Source organism: Aethalodelphis obliquidens, unplaced genomic scaffold (assembly GCF_003676395.1).
Source record: "Aethalodelphis obliquidens isolate GAN/ISIS:26980383/991018 unplaced genomic scaffold, ASM367639v1 scaffold18, whole genome shotgun sequence".
NCBI classification, from domain to species: domain Eukaryota; kingdom Metazoa; phylum Chordata; class Mammalia; order Artiodactyla; family Delphinidae; genus Aethalodelphis; species Aethalodelphis obliquidens.
Window position 1 is genome coordinate 8,691,050 of NW_020837962.1, and position 27,164 is coordinate 8,718,213.

At 45.3% G+C, this 27,164-nt stretch overlaps 1 protein-coding gene across 11 annotated transcripts in view; it reads right to left on the reverse strand.

Annotated features, from left to right (window-relative positions):
• Window positions 1-27,164, reverse strand: part of RBFOX1 (RNA binding fox-1 homolog 1) — a 2,175,109-nt gene that overhangs the window by 1,567,737 nt on the left and 580,208 nt on the right. For all 11 annotated transcript variants that reach the window (XM_027117455.1, XM_027117451.1, XM_027117457.1 and 8 more), the window contains exon 4: window positions 21,706-21,738. In XM_027117455.1, the coding sequence (XP_026973256.1) occupies window positions 21,706-21,738 (33 nt within the window). The remainder of the gene's footprint in view (window positions 1-21,705; window positions 21,739-27,164) is intronic.

The window sequence follows — 27,164 nt, forward strand, 5'->3', positions numbered from 1 at the left end:
GTCATCATCAGAGCTCTCACTCTATGTCAGGCACTTTACAAGCATTAACTCACTTAACCATTTAAATTACTATTAACCCCCCTCCTATAAAGGTAAGGAAACTGAGGCATAAAGAGTTTCAGTCATGGGAAAAGATCATTTGGGAAGTAAGTGATGGAAAATGGAATCCCACCTCAGATGTACACCAGTAACAGAGGCAGAACTTTGAATCACTCCTAACCACACTTAATCACCAAGGTGCTATTGGCTAATGGTCTCACCTCTCTCAGGTCTTTGCTCAGACCTCACTTTCTCAGGGAAGCATAACCAGACCCACCATCAATGCTGCACCCCTGCTTTCCATTCCTCTCTTTCCTTTTGAGCTTCCACGTATTAGCTTTCATCGTCCCACATAACCCATTCTTCTTGTTCACTGTCTGTTTACCCTGCTAGAATATGAGCTCCACAAGGGCAGAGAACCAGCGTGTTTGCTGATGGATCTAACAAGAACACAAGAAATATTTGTTGAATGATGGAATAAATGAACTATGCCATCTGCCCTCTGGATCAGCTGTACTCCCAGAAGGAGGTAAGTGAATGTTTGTTGTTAGATGAAAGAGTTGTCTCACTGAGGAGGTAGGCTCCAGCCCTGGGCCCATATGTTTTGCTGTTGCTGTTACTGCTGTTGTTTCCAGAATCCCTCAGATCAGGGTGGAGGGCCTCTGGGCCTCCATCCAAGGTCAGAGGAACCATGTCTGCCTGTCAGAATGTCCCGAGTCCTGTGCTCTGTTCTGGCTCTGCCCCAGGAGCTGTGTCCCCCTATGGTCCTTCCATGCCTCACTCCCCCCACCTTCCACGGCCCCCTCCATTAGTCCAGACCTTCCCTTTCTTTTTTTTTCTTTCTTTTTTTTTTTCGGTATGCAGGCCTCTCACTGCTGTGGCCACTCCTGCTGCAGAGCACAGGCTCCGGACGTGCAGGCTCAGCGGCCATGGCTCACGGGCCCAGCCGCTCCGCAGCATGCAGGATCCTCCCGGACCGGGGCACAAACCCGCGTCCCCTGCATTGGCAGGCGGACTCCCAACCACTGCGCCACCAGGGAAGCCCCAGGCCTTCCCTTTCTTAAGCACATGGCCAGGACTGGGTGAGCTCCTTTTCATGCCTGATGCTGCCTCCTCCACCTGGCCATGAGGTGGCAAATACCCCTCTGCCATTCTGCTACCTCATATATCCAATTAGGTGGGCTCTTGGTGGTGGCGGTGGTGGGAAGCTGGCTGTTTCCTTGACAGCTAATACCCAAACTGACTGAAACAATTAGTTTGTCTATTTTAAAACTGAATTCCAACGTTTCCATGGCAACCAAAGTTATTAAAAGATGTAAATTAAAGTGTTGTGCAGGAAAGATGCACATGGAAGGCACTTATTTTGGGGAAAGAACACGAAGAACCTCGAGCCAGGGGTATCCCCCTACCTGGACGCACATCACAATCAGCTGGAGGGAAGCAGCGCCTACGGCTCCACCTTATGCCCTCGGCTTCTGTTACTGCCCGTTATTGGAGACACCGTGGTCTCTTACTCGCCCGAGAAAGATGAGGGGCTTTGCACTTTCTGAAACTCCTTGTGCCAAGAGGGAAACCTGAGAGAGCAGGTGGGAGGGCTGACATTAGTGTAGCACCTACTGCATACCTAATGATAATGAGAGTTGACACGCATTGAGTACTGAGTCCCCGGCATTGTGCTGAGGGACTTGTAGACATTCTCTCCCTGAAAGCGCCTAGCAGATGAGATTGCATCTCAGTTCATTCCCATTTCGCAGATGGAGAAACAGGCCCAGAGAGATGAAAGGACTAAAGGAGTCCCACAACCAGTAAGAGATAAAACTGGGATTAGAGCCCACATCTGTCTGATCATATTATATTTTCTGAATTTGTGCCAGACAAAATGCTGGGGAGATGGATTATTCCACTTAATCTTAATAAACCTAAATGGCAGTATGGTGTAGGATTAACAGCTCAGGCTCCCGAGTCAGAGGGATGTGGGTGTGTATCAGTACCTCCACGTGTTAGTCCCGGGACCTCAGGCCGAGACAGCTAACTCTCACCGCCCTACTTTACTCGGCTGTAAGACGAGTGCTGTGTGGCGGTGAGGACGAAGTGATCTGGGGCAGGAGAGGCACCTTACCCAGTGTCTGACAAATAATAAGCATTACAAATGGACATCCATTGTATTATTATTATTCTCCTTGTAGACGAGGAAGAGAGGATTAGAGAAGTAAAGGAACTTGCTCAGGGACATACGGCTGGAATCTGGAGCCAATCTCGTCCCCAAGCTTATGTTCTTTCCCCCACAAATGAGCAAATGACAGAGTTCGCTCAAGATCTATATAGTTCGCTGTCTTTTCATGGTGAACCCGGACACCCAGAATCTCCAGTCAACATGCCCCCATCTCATGTCCTGGGCTGCCTTGCTGCTTCTGAGAAAGTGGACAGGGAAAGACGTGGCTGTACCTAGCATCATGGTAATTACATCGGGGACCAGATACAGGCTTCTTATTCTCTGCCCGGTACTGCTCTGGGCTGTGTCCTGGCTCTCTGCTCCCTGCCTACACAGAAATGGGTTCAGTTCTTTAAAGGGAACGTTAGCACTTTGACACAGGCTGCTGCTCCTGTGTCTGGCCATCGCTTGCTGACCTGTCGGGATTCAGTTTAAACGTGAAGCCCTCTGAGAGACTTCCCTAGCTCCACGGGCAAGACCCCTCTAGGTTCTGCTCTCCATCACCCGTGCTGGCTCTCAGCGAGTTGTCACTGTGTGCCCGCCCCGCTATGAGGACACGCAGGGAACCTGTCTGCGCCAAATGGCTCAGTGCCCAGAACGGTGTCTGCACAAAGTAGGTACTTAATAGAAAATTTTGGACTGAATGAATGAATGTATTGTGGCATTTTTTATTGAAGAGTGAGGATCAGCTTATTATTCAACTGAATCTTGACCAACCTAGAGCCTCAGTTAACACTCCCAGCAAAGAGACATGCAGGGCCCAAAGGGGAGATGAAAGGACGCTCCCCTTAGCCTGGAAGAGTCATGAAGTTAGAACTCTCCGCCATGCCCAGTTTCTAGGCAAGGTTGTGTGTGGTGCAATCATTCATTCATTTTGTTTTCTATTTAATTCCTTGTTTAATTCAACAAATATGTATTAAATATGTATTTACCAACAATGGGCTGAATGGTGGAGGCAGGAACACATGACATTGACCATGGGGCTTATACTTTCAGGGAACAGCTATGATGGAATAAAACAAGCTTGGAGCAGATACATGGGTCAAATGGATATAAATTGCGAAGTCACATTTTTTTAAAGGCATCATATGTAAAATAATGGAAGGCAATTACTTTGGAGCGGAGATAGGGAAGGCATGTGGCAAAGGATGAAGAGAAGCTGACCAAGTGGAAGACCAGTTAGCGGTCATTCCAGGCAGAGGCCCTGAGACAGGAAGAACGTGGTACCACAGAGGGTCTGAGAGGCTCAGTGAAACTGGGAGATGAGCAGCACGGAGTGGTCTGAGATGAGGTTGCTGAGGCGAGCAGGGGAGCAGTCTTGTAAGACCTTGCAGGTCCAGTAGGAGAATGTGTGTATGTGTGTGTGTGTGTGTGTGTGTGTGTGTGTGTGTGTGTTTTCTGTTGTTCAGAACACCAGAAATCTTAACCAACATTTTATTGGAGCTCATGTCATTAGCCACGTGTCCCTCCAACTTTGCAAAAAAAAGGGAAAAGAAACACAAAGTGGAAATCCACCCAAGGCCACCAGTATTGTGGCCTACAGGGCATCTGAAGAAGGGCATGGTTTACGGTTGTTGCACTAACTGGGGCTGCTGTGGTGTGCGGGGCCAGGCACCAGCATTGAGACTGTGCTGCCAGGTATGGGGACTCCCACAAAACCAAGACTCTCTGATCAGGACTACCTCTAAAGTCCTCTCAGGGCTCTAATTGTCCTTGAAGCCAAGGCAAGTTTTTAGCAATATCTGAAGACATTTTTGGTTGTCACAACCAGACGAAAGGGGGTGCTACTGGCATCTAGTGGGGGTAGGCCAGGGATGCTGGTAAACACCCTACAGTGCACAGAACGCCCCATGACAGAATTATCTGGTCCCCAAAGTGAATAGTGCCAAGGTTGAGAAACCCTGGAATAAGGGACTGATTGGTTATACAAATGAATGAATGGATGGATGGTTTGAGTAATGCATCTCTCCACTTAACAACCGAATGGTTTTCATTTGCACTAGGTGACCAAATGTTAGTTGTTGTTAATTAAAACACCCCTGGGCACCTGATGATCTACAGAAAAACGGAGCTCCCACAATTCCAGGAGCACACGTGAACCGAACGTAACTCCTGACTCTTTTTCAGAACTCCTCTCCTGACTGGTTATAATCAATATTTTGTAAGCCTTACTCTGCCAGGCACTGGGCTAAGCATGTTACGTGTATTACTTTGTTTAATTCTCAAAAACATTCCTCCTCCCAGTTTTATAGACGAGGAAAGAGAGATGCAGAGAGATGCAGAATTACCTCATCAAGGTAACACAGCTAGTAAGTAGAAGAGAAGGGGCAGGAACCCAGGCCTCTGGGTCCGAACTATGGGTGCGGAACCACCAACCAGGATTGCATCCGGTGGTGGTGCTGGGCAGAAGTGTGATGTTGTGATTCACAATAAATATGTATTTCGTTTTCATCTGCATTCCTGGTACTGAGCTCCTAAAACTCTTGGAATTTCCTGTGCTGAGAGCAATCAAAGTGCCTTTTGTTATGTTAATTGATATGTTAATTAGCGGCTTTTGGAAATCCCCTAGGTCACCTAAGGATGGCGGCTGGTTTCCAGTGGAACCAACCACTGGATTAGAGGCTTGGAATTTTCGGTCCTAACCCAGGCCTCCTGGGAGGAGAGAGGGGCCAGAGATTGAGTTCAATCACCAACAGCCAGTGACCTAATCAATCACGCCTACTTAAGGAAGCCTCCAGAAAACTCAAAGGACAGGGTTTGGGGAGCTTCTAGGTTGGTGAACACATGAAATTTGGGGAGAGTGGTACCTGCAAAGGGCTCAGAAGCTCTGCATCCCCTTCCCACATACCTTGCCCTGTGTATCTCTTTCATCTGGTTGTTCTGAGTTATACCCTTTTATAATAAACTGGTAATCTGGTAAGTGAAATGTTTCTAAGTTCTGTGAGCCACTCCACCAAATTAACTGAACCCAAGGGAAGCTGTGTGGTCACTGGAACCTCTGACCTACAGCCGGTCAGACAGAAGCGTGGGCGACAGCATGTACCTGGGACTGGCATCTGAATTGGGGCAGGGAGGGGCATCTTGTATGGCTGAACCTTTCACCTGCGGGATCAGACGCTGTCTCCAGGGAGTTAACATCAGAATTCAGTTGAACTGTAGGACACCCAGCTGGTGTCAGAGAATGGTTTGCACCTCCCAATTGTTGGAGCAGAATCATAGGGTCACCCTCTCTGCTGGGGGACTCCCAGCAGGCACTGCTCACACATGCAGCAGAGCGCTTTCCTCAATAATTATTCAAGCCCCACCCCAAGCAAGTGACCTGAGAGCCAGAACCACCAGGGTTCAGAACAAAAGCCCCAGGACCCATCTGGGCACCTGGTACCAAGCAGATGTCTGTCAATGAGTGAATAAGGAAGAAAATCACTTCCTGCCTCCAAACTCCATGAGTAAGTATAATTTATTTCTCTATTTTAGCTTCGAGGCAAATTTCTCCAAGAAACATTAGCACAGGGAAAATTCTGAAAGGGAGCATAGAGAGCTCAAATCAAGCCGGGATCTCTGGGGAACGTTAGCTACATCCCAATCACTCTGCCCATTATGTTGAGGAGGGAAAGGAGTGTCTGAAATAGCAAGACACCTCTATCTGTGCACCCCTGACTGCATTCCTTGAGCGCAGGTTGCAAAAGTTCACATTTTTAGCTAACATTCTGTGTGATGCTTTTCTTAACTTTGTAAGTTGCTATTTTACTAGCAGCTTCTTTTTGAGGCATCAGATGGCAGATTGGATGATCTAAGGGGGAAAAAATGTGGTTGTATTTGAAGTATTTTTTTTTTTTTTTTAAATACCTCCAGGAGTCTAATGTGACATTCTGGGTAAGAACACAGCATCATGTGTATGCATATGACATCTCTCTTAATGATGTATGAAATCTCTTTATGGCGGCAAATCACCAATGGGGCAGAGAGGAGCCTGGCAGGAGACTCCATAAGCCTGGTAAACTGTGACTGCCAACCCCTGCTTTAGGAGAAGTGGGAAAGGTTAAGAGATCTGGGGGCTTCTCCATTTGGAAAATGTTCATCCATAAGGGATCCAAAGAACATCTGGCCTCAGTGCCCAGACTTTACAAAATAGAGCATCATTGACATGCAGGCTCTCAAGGCAATGGCTCACGAGTTTCCCCCACTGCTGGGCCCAAGTGGGAAATTAGCTCCCCCAACAGAACCTCCAGCTATTTATAGGAGATTCTAACAGGACTCTAGAAGCATGAGAGCCTGGTGAAATGGGAGAAAGAACTTCTCCCCAAGCCAATGCCACACTTTGCCTTCCAGGCACCAAAGTCCTCTCACAGAGCCTCTTGTAAGCACCTTCTGGACCTCACACATCACCTGTCAAGGTCTTTCATGATAACTGTTTGTTCCTCTGACCATTAGGACTCAAATGTACAGATCAGGCAACTGAGACACAGAGACGGTAAGAAACTTGCCTCAGAGTTGGCTTTATCAGCTCAAAGATGGAACAAGGGAGACTGCAGCATGACCAATTCATGGGAACTTTCATGGGCTACACTTGGAAAAGTCATACATCACTCTGCCCACCTTCCATTGGCCAGAACTCAGTCACATGGGGTCCCATTAAACATAAAGTATGCTGGGAAATGTAGTCTAGCTGTGAACCCAAGGAGATAAAGAAACGGGTTTTGGTGAACTCAGTTGTCTCTACCACAGGTGCTAAGCAAAGCTCTGGGGAGCTCTAATGAGTCTGGGAAGCCAGATTCAAAAACATACTCTAGGGCTTCCCTGGTGGCGCAGTGGTTTAGAGTCCGCCTGCCGATGCAGGGGACACAGGTTCGTGCCGCGGTCCGGGAGGATCCCACATGCCGCAGAGCGGCTGGACCCGTGAGCCATGGCCGCTGAGCCTGCGCGTCCAGAGCCTGTGCTCTGCAACGGGAGAGGCCACAGCAGTGAGAGGCCCGTGTACCGCAAAAAATAAAAAAATAAATAAATAAAACATACTCTATCATCTTTCAATCATCCATCTTGTCCGCCCCCAGAGTTACAATGAAAGCTTTCAAATCTATCACTGGACAGTGAGTAGTGGCAGAGGGGGTGGTGGTAAAAGTTATCAATTGGGAATCTCTGGAGTCGTCTGGGATGCTGCTCAAATGTAAAACTGAGGTACTATTTACTGACAACTTGCTATGCGCCGGGTGCTGTACCCCATGCTGTATTTGTCTTACCTCATTTAATCCTCACCCTGATGGTATTATGTAGTGACAGTGACTGTCCCCATCTCACAGATGAGAAGCTGAAATGCTGAGAGGTCACACAGCAAGTCACAAGAGAACTGGAAATCACACCCACTTGAGCTCGATCTCAGAGCTCAAGTGCTTGCCCCACTGGCTTTTATATGTTTGTGCTTCTTTCTTCACATCAGTAAGATTCTGTGTTGAGAAATAAGGTTTCTACCTTCTAGTCATATTATTTAAACCACAGCATTAGCTCACTTGGAGAGGGAAACATTTTCATAAAATATTCAGTATATGAAAGAAAAGAAATATATCCACAGGAAAGTCACTAATCAAAGTGATTCTCTCATCCAGTTGCCTTACATGACTGGTTTTCTAGTCAGAACAAGAAAGAAACAAAGGGTAGATGGCCCAAAATCCCATGCTTATCAGACAGAGCTGCCTGGCATGCTCTCAGCTTCAAACAAACATGCTTCTAATTCCAGAAGAAGAGAGATGTGTGTGGTTAAATTCCTCACTCGGAACAATTCCTGGAGTCCTACGTGGGGACCCATGAGTGTTTCTCATCCACATCTGGGATTACATTTCTTGAGGCTATCAGTCTGTTTACCTACATGGTGAGATGGGAACACTAAGAGATGGGTCGTTATCAAGTAGCCTAGTTTTCTTCTTGGAGAATTTGCAGAAGAGAATCATCAGGGACCGAGTTGTATTTTTATTATTGTTTACTGGCTTGCTTTCTCTTTCGGGGTGTGGGGAGATGTTTTCCAACTGTGATATGTACCTAATTTTGTAAACATCTGAAATCAGAATGTGTTTTAAAATCAATGTTGTGTTGCTTCTGTTCCCCATTCTCTCCTCCTCTCTCCAAAACAGCACTATTAAAGTGAGGCTGTGATTTATGACCCATGATATCTGAGAATAGGGGGAATAGAGCACATGGTACTGAATGGCTCAGGACTGGAGTATCCACCTCTCTCGTCCACTCTAGGGGACTAATCCTGTGACAGTAAACTGCTCACATGTGGAGGCTTTGAGCAGAAGGTCCTAAGGGCACGGCCTGACTCACTGAAATTAAAAATACAAACCAAACTAAAGGGGGAAAGCCAACAACCATTTTCATTAAAAAAAAATAAGACTACATTTGAAATATTCATTTGAATGTGTAGTAATAAACTTTTATACATTTTAATCTGTTTTCTATTTGACAATACTTCATTTGCAGACTCTTCATGGCTTTTAAAAATAGACCCAGAGTCCAAATCCCCACAGCATGAGATTTTTCACATTCTCTAATTTGCAGTAATATGTTTGTGTCAAATTCGGTCAACGAGTCACCCTAGGGGATAACACTGGGCTTGGTGCTGCTGAGAAAGCACCTATAGTTTGAGCCCGGGCACCACACGGGGCTGTGGATCAGGCATGGGACTAGGGTGGTCTCACCCTAATCCTGCCTCTGCCGTGGACAGACTTTTCCCTGATACATGAGCTCTCCGAACGTTGCTTAGCACTTGTGTTAGAGATAGCTCTGAGTTCACCCAAACCCATTTATTTTCGCCTTTGGGTTCACAATTAGACCACATTTCCCAGCCTCCCTTGCAGTTCAGTAGGTCCATGTGACCAAGTTCTGGCCAATGGGAGGTGGCAGAAGTGATGTATGACTTTTCCAAGCAAGGCCCTTAACAAGTTCCCTGGACAGTCACCTGTGCTCTCTCTTGTTCCACCTTTGAGCTGAACGAAGCTGACTCCAAGGCAACTTTCTTAACCTCTCTGTTCCTCAACTGCCTGATCTCTAAAATGGGGGCAAACATAGGATCCACCATTGGACTTGTTTTCAGGAACATTTAATGAAGTAAAAACAAGACAGTAGAACTTAGCAGTTGACCTCATGGACTGTGAAATCAAGGTTCAAGGCTTTGCTTCATAGTTATGAGACTTGGGGCAAGTTTTTTAAACTCTCTTCATCTATTTCCCATTCTTGAAAATGGGAGTAACTAATACTCACTGGTAGTAATGTGGTGGACATAATTAAAAATAAAGATATAAAATGATTAGAGCATAATAAGCCAGGCATCTAGTGAGTACTACGTAAGTCCTAGCTGCTACTATTACTACTGCTATGATAGTAATTACTGTGCTTAGAAGGGTGTCTGGTGCATAGTACTATTCACAAATGTTAACTATCATCATTACATTCTGTAAAATATGTGCAACAATAGAATCTACCAGAATTAAGTGAAATAATGGGTATAAAGCCTTGCCGTGGTACCTAGTATTGAAAAACCATAAGGCTTTAATAACCTCCTATTCAATGCCACATGTGCTCTGGTGGAAAAGAAGGCTCTGAGGGTCAGGACCAGGCACTGGGCATGGATGACGTGACAAAGGTTGTAGAGACAAGTGGGTGAACGCACCAACACCAAACTTCACCTTTTCCATAATATGATCTTGGCACCACCCAGTTCTGGACTTTGACCAACCAGAATCAGGAGGCAATCCAGAAGCAAGGATGGATAGGGTTCTTAACGCAGGACCTTACACCCGTAATGTGTCCCTAGGTAGGACTCAGTGGGTCCAGGGACTTGGATAGGAAAAAAGAACAACTTTATTTCCGGTAGCCTCTAACTGTAATCTAGCATTCCCTTTAATTATAAATGTAAGCAGCAAATCACTGTAGAATCACCACTACCTGTGACTTTGTCACCAACAGAGACCACAGAGTTTTTTAGTCACATTACAATTGTCACAGATATCTCAAAATATCATGACGCTTGTCACTATTTCCAAATTACAGTAATTACTAGACTTGCTTGTTATTTAAGCAAGCAACAGTTTTACTGGATTACATCTATTATTTTAGTAAATGCATTTCAATATACATGGTTTCCTTAGTGATCTTAAGTATTTCAAATTATGTATTTTAAGACTATTCTTCATAAAGGCCCATAGTTCTCCTCAGATGCCAAAGGGGCTCATGGAACAGAAAATGTAACAGCTCCTTGGTCTAGGGTCTCAAGGACCCTCAGTCCTATACACTCAAAGAGGCTAGGTCGGGACTCCAGACACCTGCTGGTGATCACCCAGGTGTCTTCTGGCAGGTGTCCTCCTGGGCCCTCCACTACTATGTCTATAATGAGGAGCTAATCACATTTTCCCCAAACCCTCTGGAGGAGGCCTGTAAGGGTCAAAGGTGGTGCTGAATGTGAGGCTACTGGCTGAAAGGAATAGGTTCTGTACAAACTTGGGACACTAACCATAGCATCCTTTGGAAGTTTAACAGATCCTTCTCCTGATTCCTCGTGGCTGTTCTGACTGTTGCTCCCAGGTCCCCCTCCTAGGTGCTGCAGAAGGAAGGTTGCCGAGAACTGCGGGAGACGGAAACCATTGGAGGCACTGCTGTCATACTGCGAGCTGGATCCTGGCTAGACCCCTTGCTAACTCTGTGGCTTTGGACAAACAGTCTCACCCCTCTGAGCCTCTGTTTCCTCTTCTTTATGATGGAGAGAATGACAGTGAAATAAGGAAAACTGTGGCGAGTGCAAAACAGAGTGCCTGGCATGTCACCACAGTGTGACCACAGTGGAGGGCTTGGTGAAGCACAGTGGTTGGGATGACAGTAGAGATGGTTACTGTCATCATTATCACATTGTGGCAGGTATTTAATTCTCATGGAATATCCATGTGTGCCTCACATTTCCCAGACCCCTTGTAGTGGGCGGGACAAGTTTTAGCTGGCAGACTATGGGTAAAGTGATGGGTGTCATTTCTGTGCTGAGACAATGAAAAATACAAGAGAGATTCCCCATTCTCTTTCCTCTTCTGCCACATGGATGGCGGAGGTGTGTGTTGACACAGTGGAGCCACAAGATAGAGCAGCCTGTATCTCTTGATCACTAGGAGGGAGCTACCCTGGAGAGTCACCCTATGCTCACTGGACTGGTCCCCATGAGCAAGAAATAAGCCTTTGTTGGGAAAGCCATTGAGATTTCTGGTTAACCTGTTACTTCAGCATAGCCTAACCTCTCCTGACTAATATATTAACTAAGAAAACCATGAAGAAGCAGATGACATCTACAACATCTAATGATGACAATGGCTAGGTCTACATGAGACACACCTAGAATTCAGCACCTTCTGCTAGGACGTGAGCAGAAAATCCATTTGCAAGGTCTGGGCAGAATCTAGTCCAAAAACTGAATGTAGTCCAAGGCGAGATGCTCAGAGGCCACTCACTCTAGTGTCTATGTACCATCTGAAAACCCTGCTGACCCAGCATATCATTTACTCATTGCAACTCAGGAAGCCTCTTGAGATACCATGTTTACAGACAGTACCCACATTAGCTGAAACCACTAAGCTGCTACTTCTATACACCATTCTCTCTCCTTCTCTCCAAAGGTGCAAGGAGCTCTGAGCATTGCAAAGAGCTCTCAATATCCATGTGGCTGCCAGTGTGTAAGGAGGAGTGGGTGTAGGACTAGAATTCCCATCTACGGCACTGCTGAGGACAGTACAGGGCCAAAGTACAAAGCGTAATTAACATATTTCAAATCAACATGTAAAACGCGTCAGCTGTTTGAGTATTAATATTTTTACAAACTAATTACATTAGAATGACAAGGCCAGGAAGACACTAAAAGAGTTTACTAATTTTGTTCCACTCCTCTTGTTTAAGTGGCTACATGGATTACCACTTTATTCAATTTTTATTTTTTAAATTTACCAGAAATGATCTAAACACCACACTATTTCACAGCTATCATCATTTATTCATAGCTCAATAGAGGAAGGCAGAACAGCAATAACTCCTTTTTTTCTCCTCCTAATTGTCATTCTGGTGAGGTAAGTGGAATGTCAGTCTCTAGTCAAGCTACATTAGTGCCGAGAATCAGGCACAGTCACAAAGTTTCTCCAAAGTGTGCTAGCATCATTTGTCACGAGAGGTTTGTGCTGAGCAATCAGACTTTAACCCAAGGGGGTTTTCAAGCCTGCTTCCCCCATCTTAGCTGGGCTGGTGGCTCAGAAGGCAAATTGCCTAGAATCAAACACTAACTCTGCCTGTTAGCCGTACAGCCGTGAATTGATCCCATCAACTCTTCTGAGCCTTGGTTTTCTCACTCATTAAATGAAGGTTATGTGGATACTCATCCGCCCAAGCCTGTTGGAAAGAATAAATGAGGTAATCTATGTAAAATGCTCAGCACTGTGCCTGGTAGACAGTGGACATTCAATAAATGTTGGCTACTGTCACTGCCACCACCGCCGCCATCACGAAGAGTCTCCTTTGCTGCTGTCCCTACCGTCAGGTGCCGATCCACATGTCTAACAGATATCCCAATTCTCCTCTCCTCTTCCATCCCTCACCCATAAACACAGTCAACCCAAAGCAGTCTTTGCTGTTTGCCAAATTTGGTTCAGATTATTAAAATATGCCATGCAGCATGGTACCCAGGTATACGGCACCCGATGCCTCTTACTGACCTTAGAGTTAGGGCACGGGGATGTGGGAGAGGAAGATGCATCATCTGAAATTCTCCCGAGTCTTCCTGGAGACTTGTCACTCTCCCTAGGTGTTCACTCTCTCCCTTGAACCAATCTCTATTTTAGAACTTGGCTAAAAGCATCTGTTCACCCGTCTGTGTATTTTACTAGATCACAGGCTCCATGAGAGCAGGAGATGGGTCTTACTCATTTTATGTGACCAGGGTCTAAAAAAGTAGCGGTTGAATAGTAGCTGCTCTTTCAGCTTGTTGCATCAGTGTGTGCTCCTCCAAAGAGGTCCATCTGCTAATACATATATAGTCCGTGCACTTCCAGCACCTCTGAGCCCAGTCTGGATTCCAGCCACAATCCCTCTTCCCTACTCTTCACTAGACCCAGTAGTTCCATGATTCTCTCAGGGGGACCCACAGTTCCCTATTTGGAGCTTCTCCTTTTTATCTGATCCTTTATAAACCTTTGCCTTTGGCTTTGGTTTCCACAATCAACCAGTTGCACTCCCACCACTTAGGCTGATTCTGAATATCCCAATACTCCCCCCCTCAACTGTCCCATCTTTAACCCTTCTCCCATCTCCTCCATGGAAGCCCTACCACCGTGGATCAGTCCGTTTCTCCTTTGCCATTGACAAAAACATGCTAAACCCTTGGAATTATGCAACATTACAGGCACTGACAGGCTGGAGCCTCCGCTGTTCAGTCTAATTTGGTGCATCGAGTCTGAGAGCTAGAGTGAAATGTGAGCCCGGAGCACATCTTTTGATCTTAAATAGTCAGAAGGTTGGAATGTATAATGCTATGGAAATAAATGGTGTCAAAACTGTAGGAAATAATTTATGGTGTGGGAATGGGTTCTGTGATCACAGAGCACTCACAAAATCTTAAAACAGAGAGTCGACAAGGTTGGTTGAGCTGTGGCAGGGGAAGGCTGCAGAAGAGAGGATGGAGAAGAGGAGAGACTAGGGTTTTCTTGTGATGGTTGGAAGGTCCAGCCTTTGCCTCTAAGGTGAGAAGTGACTTCTGGTTTCAGCTCATCACCTTAGCTGACTTTGGGGTCTGAGAGTCACGGATGGGATTCCTGATCCCCTTCCTATAACCTCCCTGACTCATTTAATTAACCACTTTGATCCTCAATTTGCTCATCTGCAAAATAGGAAAAAAAAATAGTACTCACTTCATAGGGCTCTTGTAAGGGTGAAATTAAATGAGATAAGGTATATGAAATGACTTGTAGAGTGCCTGGCATATAGTCAGATGTTAATTAAAAGCTAGTGGACTTTTTTTCCTTTGGTTACTCTTTTTCATTAACCCCATTGCAATGTACAAATGGTGAGATTCTTCTAACATCCTCAAAACCTCATAGTAACAGAAACCAATTTTTTTTTCTGATATAGGCAGTAGAAAGAGTTTTTTTTTTTGACTGCTCACCTTCTCCAGGGACCCTTAATTAATTTCCATGGAGTAAGGTGCTTCTGGAAGACTCAAGAACAGATGCATCCATTTGGTTTAGAGAATATGAACTGGTCCTAGTTGGCACCTCTGCTCGTTCCTATTGTAGCACAGAATGAGCTTCCAACAACACTAATAAAAATAACTACAATGACTAGCATATGTGAAGGGCTATTTATGTACCAGGTAATATGTTAATTACTTCCCATACCTTCTATCATGCCTTTTCACCTTCACTAAAAAGCTGTAAGTTTCATTCTTTAATTATCTTCATTCTACGGAAGAGACAGACCAGACACGCAAAGGTAAGAAATTTGCCTGAGTTTCACCTCTAGCAGGGACTGGAGATGGGAAATGCTGGAGCTGGGGTTTGAACCTAGGCATCAGACTCCACGACCTGTACCAACGACAGCTGTGTTCATGGTGGAACGTGCTCCAGCGCTGCAGTCAGACACTGATTCAAACGCTGGTCCTGCTATTTAATTCTTAAGTAAGTCTGGTTAACCTACATCACCTCTTAGAGTCTCAGTCACCTCCTCTGTGAAATACGGATGGTGACACTCATTTTAAAGATTGTTGTGAAGCTACCATAGTGCTTGGCACGCAGTACACACGTGGTGAATGACGCCCTGTGTTCACGGCTGCTGCTGTCAGGCTCAGCTCCCTCCCCTGGTGCTGCTGGATGTCAGCTTGCTGGACAGATCTCACTGGTCAGTCAGCCTCTCACCAGTGCCTCGCATCAGCATTCCCTCTTCTTGCTTATTTTTCCTCTTTAACACCCAATTCTACCTCTGCCCCCCTTATTCTCAGCACATGCAGTTCCCTCTGCTATTCACAGGATGTATGAAGGCCGCCAGGCATAACCTCTTTCAGTCTCTCCCTTCTTCAAATTCATTCGCACTTACTCTCCATCCTTTCTTTCTCAATGTCACATGAAAAATGTCCTTTCTCAGTCCAATTAATGCCATAGCTCTCTGGCACCGTGTTGAGCCCTGGTGACACAACGGTGAGCAAGGAAAGTGTACCCTCAGGGATACTGCTCACCTTTCAGCAGGTAAACCCCATCTGTGCTGATTCACATCCTCGTATCTTCTGAGGCCCATTCTGCAAGCCTGTGACGTACCCAAGGCCCTGCCACCTTCAAAATTCCTTCAAGCCAGGGAGCATCGTTGCCTTGGCTCAAGCACTTGCCCCTTGAAAGGCTGGTCTATATTGTACTTATGTGTTTTCTCTTTCCATTTACTCCCTAAGCCATCCACATCTAACTTCTACTCCCACCACCTATGTTGGGAAGGCTCTTGTTGAGGACATTAATGATTGTATACCTGCCAAACCCAGTGCCATGAACCCGATGCTCACTCTCCTCGACCCCAGTGAATCATTCAGTGCCCTGCTCCTTTCTTGTAACCCTCTTCCCCTTCTGTTTCCAGGAGGATCTTGGTCTTGGTTTCTCCACGTTCGCTCCGATCACTTCCACTCTCTTTCACAGCTCCCACACCCCTTTCACGCCTATTCCCTGAACGTGCAAGCTCTTTCCCATCTGTGCCTTTTCTCGTGTTCTCTACTTTTCTTGACTTCAAGGCTCCAGTCTGCATCTTACTGGAGGTAATATCCTCTGGGAAGCCTCCATACATATCCCATTCCCATCTAGGCTTACATATGTCTGAACCCAGACCCCAAACTTAAGGAATATGGAGCAGGGTTGATGGACAGGGCTTTGCTCTCATGAGAATGCTGGTCACCACGAAACAAATGACCTTATATCATTTATGATATATCCCCCCCACAGCGTATTGGAGCGTATGTTCTTTGAGGGTAAGATTATATGTCCAAGTCATGTACATATCCCAGTGCCTAGTGCTTTGCCTAGTATAGAATAGCTATCACTTAAATGCCCATCAAATTTTAAAAAGGCCAACCATATCTCCAACTGAGAATTCTCGGCCCTTGAATTAAGACCTGATTACTTTTTGCAGGTTCTTTAAACATGCTTTTGAGCTGGCTTCAAAGACAGGGAAGACTATCAAAGTGTGATTGGACAAATTAGACAAGGGCAAGCATGCTCTTTGGAAAGTACTGCTGATCTTCAGATGGATCTTGCCCTTAATGGAGAGAAGAGGGCCATGGACTCCAACATGAATTAAGCCATGTAAGTAAACGCCTGCCTGCTTAGGTTCTGGGTCAGCCATGATGCAAAATCATCACAGCAAGTTTTCAAAGCCACAGGTCTCAAAAGAAACTTCTAGTTGTTTATTTATTGTCTTACTTTTACACAAGAAATAAAGTACGGGGATTGTGTGAGGAAGCGAAATAACAATTGTGGATCATCTGCTCTGTGCCAGGTACTGTCTTCGGCATTGCACACAGATTATCAAATTTTAAAATTCAAATTAATCCTTTGGGGTGGTGTGCATTATTGACATTTTACTGATAAGAGACCTGTTTAGCATTTAAGTGACTTGCCCGCAGGCACATAACTTGTAAATTGTGGACCCATGATTCATATCTCATCTCTAAGACTCCAAAGCTCATGCTTTTTCCACTGTAATGCTCTTTGTGCAATAACTCAACTGTCCCTTGTAAAATGTTCTGGCTTCTGAAGTGACTTGAAATGGCCAGGACTGGTCTTTTGTTCACAGCAAAAGAAATTCAGGCCCTTCTCAAAAGTGCTGGTTTCTCTCCAAATGGGCCAGAGTATTCTAAAAGGCTCTGTAGCCCTTGGATCTGCTTTTCTGAGACTCAGGTTTGAGACAGGAAAAATATATGATTCCTTGGCCCGGGGTAAAAATCTCTGGATGGAAACAGAGATTGGTGGAAGCAAGATTCCACGTATGTCTCCCGAAGGCCACTGGGTTTAGCCACCAGCACTGTTTCCCACTGCAATTATTTGGGATAGTAAAACTGTAATATTAATCAATCTCAGTTCGATTGCTTTGCCATGAAGTAGGAGCAGGCCAATTTATCAAAATTGAGGCCCTCCACTGGGTTTATACTGCCATTAAACTATCAACAGGAAATCATTTAAGGTGAGGCAAAGAACCAACTGGTAACTGAAAAGAAATGATTTTTTTTTTAAGCATCCTCTCCTGCAGCCTCCTTTGTTTGGCTGTCAGCATAGCCACTGTGGGGCTGGGTCTCAGATCTCAGTGTTACCCTGCAGCTGGAGGTGGAGAGAACTCAGACGTAGGCATTTGCAATCCAATGGCTGCGCCCAGGTTACTTGGTTCTCCCTCAGCAGGGCAAGCTGCGTGACGGTAAACAGGGGGGAGATGTGTATGCATTCGTGCGATAAAACAGGCTTAATGATTCTGAAGGGGAAAGAGTCCAGGAGACATACAGTAGCAACTCAGGAACAAAATGGAACCATGCAGGGCCAATTAATGTGCAAATATGTGTTTGCTGAACTTGCATTCCATTCATCATGTGGACATGGAAATTGGGCCATTTATCTGTTATATTATGTATGTGACATCTTAGTTTGGTTCTTACAGGCTGCTCGGGGACAAAGGGCCATGTGCTTTGTGGCTAGCAGAGGGAATTTAAGATAAATTCTTCAGCTGTCATAAACATTGCTGGGCAGAATTTGGTCAGAAGATAAAGCTCTTTCCTCTGCAGGGTTTTAACATTTCTCAACAGTCCATGTGCCATCTTATTAAAACTGTGTGTGGTACAGGGAGGGGTGGCATATGCCATGAAAAATTATTGGCACAAACAGCTTACTGTCATGTTTTCAAAGTCCAGATTTAGCAAACGTTATTCACATATTCACTGTCAATCTGCAGAGAGAAAGGGAACTGGCAAAGCCATTCATTCTCACTGATTCTGTGGGTTTTTCATTCTTCTTGTCTCCCTTTAACCAACGTCTCCTCGACAGGTGGGGTTTGTTCTGCTTAAATTACAACTGTTTGTCTGTACTTAGGGAAAAAAAGAAAGTCATTTGAGAAGGAAAAGGACCTCACAGAAGCACCTTCCCAGAGCCACTATTATTTACCTAACAGAACATGCCGTGAATATGGAACATGCACTAAATAACGGTGATCGCTTGCTTTGATGAATTGCCATTAGAAATTCAATTAATAAAAGGTTATCTCCCTGCAGTAGTGCAAAAAATATGATCTGGCTGCAGCAATTACAATTTAGCCTTAGAAACCATGGTTAGGAGAACGGAAAAGTTGTGTGTTTTTTAAAAATCCTGTTCCATCTGGGAGATAGGAGTTGGGAGTAAAAATGAATGAATGAATAAATGCGTGATGAATGGGTGAGTTTAGGCTATTTTTGATCTACAGTTTTGTCTACGTGCTGAAAGTTCTAGACTTCCTCATTCCCCTTTTTTTCATTATCCTGGTTTATACTTTTTATGTTGTTTTCTTTTTCATTTTTGCTGTTTCTCTTTTTTAACCAAGTAGATTCACTTTTTTTTCTTGGTATACAAATTATACACTATAAAGTACACACATCTTAGGTGTAGAGCTCCATAAATTTTACATGTGATGGTAACCTATGTAACCATATCTAGATGAAGGCGTTGAATATTCCCATTGCCCAACGGGCTCTTTTGTCCCCCTACTGAAAGGTAACCATGACTGTTACTTTTATCACCAGAAGTGGGTGCTCATTTATATGTAAATGAAATCATACAGGGTGTTTTTTTTTTGTTGTTTGTTTTTTTGCGGTACGCGGGCCTCTCACTGTTGTGGCCTCTCCTGTCGTGGAGCACAGGCTCCGGACGCGCAGGCTCAGCGCCATGGCTCACGGGCCCAGCCGCTCCACGGCATGTGGGATCTTCCCGGACCAGGGCACGAACCCGCATCCCCTGCATCGGCAGGTGGACTCTCAACCACTGCGCTACCAGGGAAGCCCCAGGGTGTATTTTTTTAACCCCACATTATATCTCTGAAATTCATGAAGGCTATTTCATATATCCATTGATGATTCTTTTTGATTACTATCTTGTATTCCATTGCATGAATATAGCACAATTTGTTTATTTATTATCCTGTTAATGGGCACTTAGTTTGTTTCCATCTTTTGCCTATGAGAAATAAAGCTTCTATGAAAATTATTGTATACATCTTTTGGTGGACATAAGCGCTCATTTCTCTTAGGCACACAAGCAGGAGTGGAATTGCTAGATCATTAAACATTATCTCACCAATGTTTAAAGTACTGCAATTCTCCAAAACTCCATTTTTAAATCTGAAAATAGTGATAACAAATATCCTGCCATGTGTGATTTCTGTGAAATTGAAAAGGGGCAACATATGTAAAGGTGTTTTACTGTTGATTGTGTGTTTTAAACTGCCAAATGTGGCACAAATGTCAGACTGTGCTGGGGAAAGGAAGATGGAAAATCACAGGAAATAGGCATCTCTCCGTGGTGCTGACCCCAGTACACTGAGACATATTCAGGTGTGATCTAGAAAGCAGAATCAGCCCTTAAGGAGAGCCAGAGCTAACATTTATCAACACTCACTATGCACGAAGCCATGATCTGGGTGGTTTACATGCTGTTATCCATATACTGAATATATTCATATATTGAAATTCTATCCCCCAACGCGATGGTAGCAGGAGGTGGGGCCTTTGGAGGTGATCAGCCCTCAGGAATGGGATTAGTGCCCTTATAAGAAGAGACACGAGAGCTTGCTTCCTCTCTCTGCTTTTCTGCCACATGAGGATACAATGAGAAGAATGGCTATCTGCAAACCAGGAAGAGAGTCCTCACCAGACACCAGATCTGCTGGTACCTTGATCCTGGACTTCCCAACCATCAGAACTGTGAGTAATAAATTTCTGTTAAGTCACCCAGTCCATGCTATCTTGTTATAGCGGCCTGAACTAAGACACATGGCGTGGCCGTTAATAGCCAGCCCTGCCAGACATGATTACAGATCCCAGCTCTGTCACTCATTAGCTGAATGGTTCTAGGAAAGTCACTGAGTCTTTCCAAGCCTCAGTTTACTCTTCTGTGAAATGGGGATTATAATAGCTGATACATCCCAAGATTTTTGTAAGATTTCATAAGATGATGTATGTGAAATCTTTACATAGTGAATGGTATATACTAGGTACTGGATACATGGAAACCGGTCCTCTGTGTGGAGTAAATCAAAAAAGTAAACACTGACATTGCCCTTTTAACGCTCTCAGCAACCTCATGTGATGTGTATTGCTGTTCTCACTCTGAAGATGAAGAAAGGAGCTTTGAGTAGATACAGGACTGGCTTAAGTCACTGGTCACAAGATCATTGGGAAGCAGGTGACACCAGTGGCTCCTGACCCCACCCCATCTTTCTGCTTCCTGACCCTCCTCTCTTCCCACTGATCTACCTCCCTAGGCATCTAAAATAACATTTACACCATTAACGAACCACAGTTCCTAGAAAACTTTTGCACACCAAGTTATCCTATTCAAGACTGTAGACATTTGAACTGGAGTTTCCACTCTTGCAATGATCTCCCCTTACATTTTGTAGAACACTGTCAGAATCCGCCTCTGCACTCCTTATTCCATATCACCCTCCAACAACCATGCGACGGGTCAAAAGGAGCTGAATTATCCTCACTGAGTGCATGAGAAAAGTGAGTCTCAGCAGTTAAAGTGATGCACGATGTCACAGAGAACCCAGGGGTGCTGAGGCCCAAGTAGATGCTCTTTGCTCTACACATCTAGTAACCTAGAAGGAGGAGAACAACGGCTCCGTGGCCCTGGATATATTTTGGAGTACCCATTAAGTGATGCGCATTAAGTGACGCCACATTCCCCATGGATGGTCACCTTGCTGGTGACCTCTGACCAACATCTTTTTAAATTCTTTACCTGTTGTCGGCATCAGCCACAGTCCCCTTAATGCCCCAGAGGATGAACAGGGAGAGGAAAAAGAGGGAGGGAATGGAAACCACCAGAGAGACAGATGGAGGTCTCACTGCCAAAGCAAGGGCTGGTCTGAATGGAGCTAGAACCATAATGCGTATATACAGACTCTGGAGTCACCAAGACAGAAGCAAGAGGAGATCCAAATTTGAAACCATCAGCCGTCTTTACCAGGCTACTCAGTACACACTCCATAAAGAGTACCAGGGGTGACCCGGTCAGCCCCAAACCTAGCGCCGTGGAAACCACACAACTGACAACACACCAGACAAACCGCCAGGAGATTGTGCAGAGCACAACTGCAACCAGAATACCCTCTTCATTCCATCGCAAAAGAAAACCGTTTCAAAATGTCCTCCAAAGGGACAGCAAAGCCATGTTTCCTACCTCAGCTTCGCTGGCAGCCAGGCTTGCCGAAACCTGCAAGTTAAAGGAAAAAAAAAGACATTAGTATTGATTCAACAAGAAGGTAATTGGATTAATTGTCTTTTTAAAGGAATTGGCATCAATAATTTGTTATGACCCGAGGGGACAATGGGCGCGAGACACACACACACACACACACACACACACACACACACAGAGGCACTCTTTCTTCTAGCAAGCACAGGAGCAAGATTTGTTTTTCCAGTCCTGTGTATAAGGTGAAGAGGATAATTAATATTTTCAACACATTATAACAACCTTGCCAGGAAGAAAAAAGGGGGAGGTCTGTGTGCAATGCCCATGCACTGATAATGATTAAATGAACACCGAAAAAGCAAAGCCATTGAAGACATTGAGGGTTTTTTTTTCCCCTTGAAGTTTCGAGTCAGTGTTCTGAGAAGGTAAAACTTCAAACTACAGCAACCACAGCCTTCTGTTTCCAAAATGCCTCAAAATATTGTGCACTAAAGAGTGCTGCCAGGCGTTGTGCCAAGCTCTATGTCATCCCCAGAGCAACTTTCATTATCCCATTTCATAGATGAGAATATATTGGGGTTGGAAGAGTAGTTAAGTAATTTTTTCAAGCTCAGAAATTTATTCAGTAGAGGAAGTTAGATTTAAACACAAGATAAAGTCATATAGACTTTCAGGCTCCTACCCACACACAGCCCATTCTGTATTAAAGGATTTGATTTTGGAATAAAGGAATAAAGATTCCACCCATGATGTTCATATATGCCTAGAAGAGATCTCCTATCTAGGGGCAGATAAGGTGTTTTTTTTTCCCTGATAACTCCAGGAACTCTCCACCCTGCAACTTTCTACTTATACCTGAGGTTGACCAGCCATCCTCAGCCATATTTTCCTACCAGTTGGCTCTGAACTGAACTGTGTCCACCCCCACAACAAATTCATGAAGCTCTAACCTCCAATGTGATGGTATTTGGAGGTGGGCCTTTGGGAGGTAATTAGGTTTAGATAAGGTCATGAGAGTAGGGCCCCCTGGACAGGATTAGTGCCCTTATGAGACACCAACAAGTTTGCTTCCTGTCTCTCTCTCTCCACCTGCTCATGCACGAAGGAAAGGCCATATGAGGACACAGCAAGAAGACAGCCACCTGAAACCCAAGAAGAAGCTCTCACCAGGCACCAACCCTGCTGGCTCCTTGATGGTGGACTTCCAGCCTCCAGACTGTGAGAAACAAACTCCTGTTGTTTAATCCACCCAGTCTATAGTGTTTTGTTATGGTAACCAAACTTAATAAGACAAGCAGATACCAGCTCACAGCTGTGAATCCAACTAAGGGCTTAAGAATGCATGGGTTCCTGAGCTGGATGAACAGTCCCTGTAGCTCACACTGGTCCAGCTCCCAGCACTCCCTCCCCCATGCTCACCCCCAAGGTATCAGACCAGCCCTCACTGAAGCCATCAGCCCCAGAAGTAGCTCAGGCAGTGCCTGCTGCCCACTGGGCAGCTTTCACGCGTCATTAGCCTCCTAAACGGGAGGCTTCAGACTGACCTCAGCCAAGAGGATGCATTAGCTGTGGCCTGTGGCTTAGCAAGGCTTATCCCAGGGCCAGCCCTGGAGAAACTCCCAAGGTGTGATGAGTGTCAGAGTCCAGGTCCTTCCCTCCCCTCCCTTCCCTCTGTCCTTTCAGAGCTGGGGCTGGGAGAGCAGCTGATTCCAAAGCAAGTGGCCACATCCATAAAGCACAAGTGCAGAAGATCCCTTGCTACATAACCTTGTGTGTGTGTGTGTGTGTGTGTGTGTGTGTGTGTGTGTGTGTGTGTGTGTGTATACATCAGCATTTCCCTGCTGTAAACCACTAGGAATTTGTGAGGCAGAGGCATGCTATTCAACAGCTACAGGTCTCCAGCAGCACATGGGCAACACCACTCTCAGCTGCCCTCTCTAATTTCCTCCTTCAGAATCTTCGTCTGTGTCTCCCAACTTGTGCATTTTGGGTCACACGGCCCCCTTCATCCCTCCCTATTAGGCAAGCCCACCTCTTACATCTACCTTAGATAAACACACACCAACATAAAGAGGCATAGACATGGCTGATTACTGAAGCATTGTTCAGGATAACAAGACATTTCTAAAACATTTAAGTGTCCACAGATAAAAGAATGGCCAAAATACAGGGTTTGAACACTCCAATGCCTCCAGGAGCCAAGCAAGTAATAAAAGTATATAAAGTGAACTACCTGCCAGACAATAGGGAATGGTGAGGTCTGTGGGGAAATATGAGATGCCTACTTTAAAGCCATTTGCATTCAATTTGTAAGGGCAAAATATGGTTCTAGCCAAACACAACACACATGTCATCTGGACGTGGCCGCTAGGCTGCCAGTTTACCCTCCTCTAAGCCCAATCAACTATGATCCAGCCATATTATATAATATTATGCAGCTGCTAGAATAAATGGGGTGAATCCTAATGTTTTGACATGAAAAACTCAACAGTACATACTGCTGTTGTTTTTTTAAAGCATGACATTTATTCACTTATTTATTTATGGCTGCATTGGGTCTTTGTTGCTGCGCACAGGCTTTCTCCAGTTGTGGAGAGTGGGGGCTACTCTTCATTGCGGTGTGTGGGCTCCTCATTGAGGTGGCTTCTCTTTGTGGCAGAGCATGGGCTCTAGGCACAAGGGCTTCAGTAGTTGTGGCACACGAGCTCAGTAGTTGTGGCGCACAGGCTTAGTTGCTCTGTGGCATGTGGGATCCTCCAGAGCAGGGTTTGAACCTGTATCCCCTGCATTGGCAGGCGGATTCTTAACCACTGTGCCGCTAAGGAAGTCCCTACATACTGTTAATGGACAAGAAAAGTTGGAGAGCAGCACACATATGATGATACCAATATTCTAAAAAAATAACTGAAGTATATATATATTATATATTCCTGTAACCGGGCAGGACCCATGAGGCCTTCCCAGGACAGAACTCTCTCGTATATCCTCTACTTTAGCCCCTCTCTGAAGTACCTAGATAACAGTATCTGATGCCCATTCCTCAGTTGTTTTACAGATGCTAAAACCCCCACCAAATGGAAGAAGTTAACTAGTTAATGACTGTGAGCACATAGCCCCCAGACCTACTGGAGCCTGAGGATTGATAATGTTAACCCCTATGACATCACACTGTTACTTCACCATCAACCAATCAGAGAATTGTGCAGGAGTTGATCACATACCCTGTGACTCCCCTTCATCACCAGGCCTTTAAAAATGTCTCCCTGAAACCCAACAGGGAGTTTGGGTCTTTTGAGCACTAGCTGCCCTGGACTCCTTGCTTGGTGCCTGTAATAACCGCTGCACTTTCCTTCACCACAACCTGGTGTCAGTAGATTGGCCTGACTGCACGTGGGCAAGCGGACCCAAGTTTGCATTGGTAACATTCCTCCTTCCACACTTACTCCCCCACCACACACACACACAGATGTATGTCTAAAAAATATCTAGGAGGAGGAATTTCCTGGTGGTGCAGTGGTTAAGAATCCACCTGCCAGTGCAGGGGACATGGGTTCAATCCCTTGTCCAGGAAGATCCCACATGCCACGGAGCAACTAAGCCCACATGCCACAACTACTGAAGCCCATGTGCCTAGAGCCTGTGCTCTGCAACAAGAGAAGCCACTGCCATGAGAAGCCATGCGCCACAATGAAGAGTAGCCCCTGCTCACAACAACTAGAGAAAGCCCATGTGCAGCAACGAAGACCCAACGCAGCCAAAAATTAAAAAAAAAAATTTTTTTGTATCCTCTGGGAGGATACAAATCATACCAACAAAAGTTTTACCTCTGAGGAGGAATTCATTGAGAATGCATCCATGTATTAGTTGTCTAGTTAAACATAAATTTAAAATATAATAAAACTAAAGCTTTACAGTTCCTCAAGGTTAATAAGAGACTTTATAGAAATGCTGGCTTGTCCCACTGAAGAGAGGACTAAAAACAGCTCTCTCACCCATTCATGTATCTGATGACACAGAGTAGAAGGTGGGTCATATGGTGATGCAGTAGGGAGTGGTGGGGCTTGTGGCCAATTGGAGATAAGCCACAGTTCATTTATGATTTAAAATTCTATGTATTAGATAAATCTATGAAAAACAAATGTTGACATTTACTAGAATCCTCTATATACTGCATTCAGTGTCGATTTTATAGTCATAATTATGTTAGATTCACTTCCAACACAGGTAGCTCAGGGTTATTCAGGAACACGGCACCCACAGACCTCAGGGCCTGTCTGTCATCCACTGTGGCATGTTCAGCAGATAGAGAACTGTGGAGGCCATCTGGGGAGGGAGTGAGGGTTCTTTAAGGGCTGCGGGTGCCAGACTGAGGCATTTGGCTTTTATGTTGTCAGCAGCAGCCACCATCAGAGGGTTCCCAGCATGGGGGCTGATATGATTAGAGCCATGTTTGAGGTGGGCCATTCTGTGGACCAGCACTGGGCACAGAAGGGATGCAGGAAACTCCCGGCAGGACACTCCTTAGAGCTTTGTTCCAGCGATTTCCCATCCCTTTAATCATTTCCCTTCCTCTCCTTCACTTTCTCTACCTGTGTTTGAAATTGCAAAGGCCGACATTAAGGGTTTCCTCCTTGCTTGTGCCAGGAACTTGATGTACGTGATTCTTTCAATCCTTTCCTCAACCCTAGGGGCTGGTTCTCATGCCATTTTTTCGGACAGGGAAACTGGGGTTGGGAAGCTAAGTTCCTTTCCTACAGTTGGGACTGTCAGAGGCAGGGTTTGAACCCAGGTCATACTCCAAGACTGCCCTCAAAAACCACGCAGGGATTTTGCCCATGGAGATATGGACCCTTCCTGGGACTTCCCACATATTAACAGGTATGAGAACGGAGTTAATGGATAGATGAGTGATCGTGGCTCAGGAACACCCACCTAGTCTTCCTCTGCACCTGTGTCTGAGACGCCCATCCCCATCTGGGGTTCTGATGCTTCATACTACTCAATCATCTGTGCTGAATGTGTTGGGTACCACTCTACCACTTCTGCAGTGGTAGTGGGAGACAGGTCCCTTTTGGTTGGGTGGGATAGAAACCACTCAAAAGAGCTTAAGAACACAAAAGAAGTTTTTAGCCCATTCAACTGACAGAGTTCACTTTAAATGGATCCAAATAAGGATCAGCGAGGTTAAATTACTTCTCTGGCAAGTGGTAGTGCAAGAAACGGGAACCCAGGTCTCTACGATTGGAGACTCTGCTCTGCAGTACTCCTATGCACAAATCCAGCGACTCAGTGATTGTGTGCTTTTCCCCGTCTAGACTCTAAGCCATCCCCGTCTCACTGAATGACCACTATTCCCTGCGTCCTGCTCCCTCTCGCCCCCTTCCTTCCTGCAGGAATCGCCATGAGGTCCCCATGGCTGTGCTGAACATGCCACACTGGCCTGC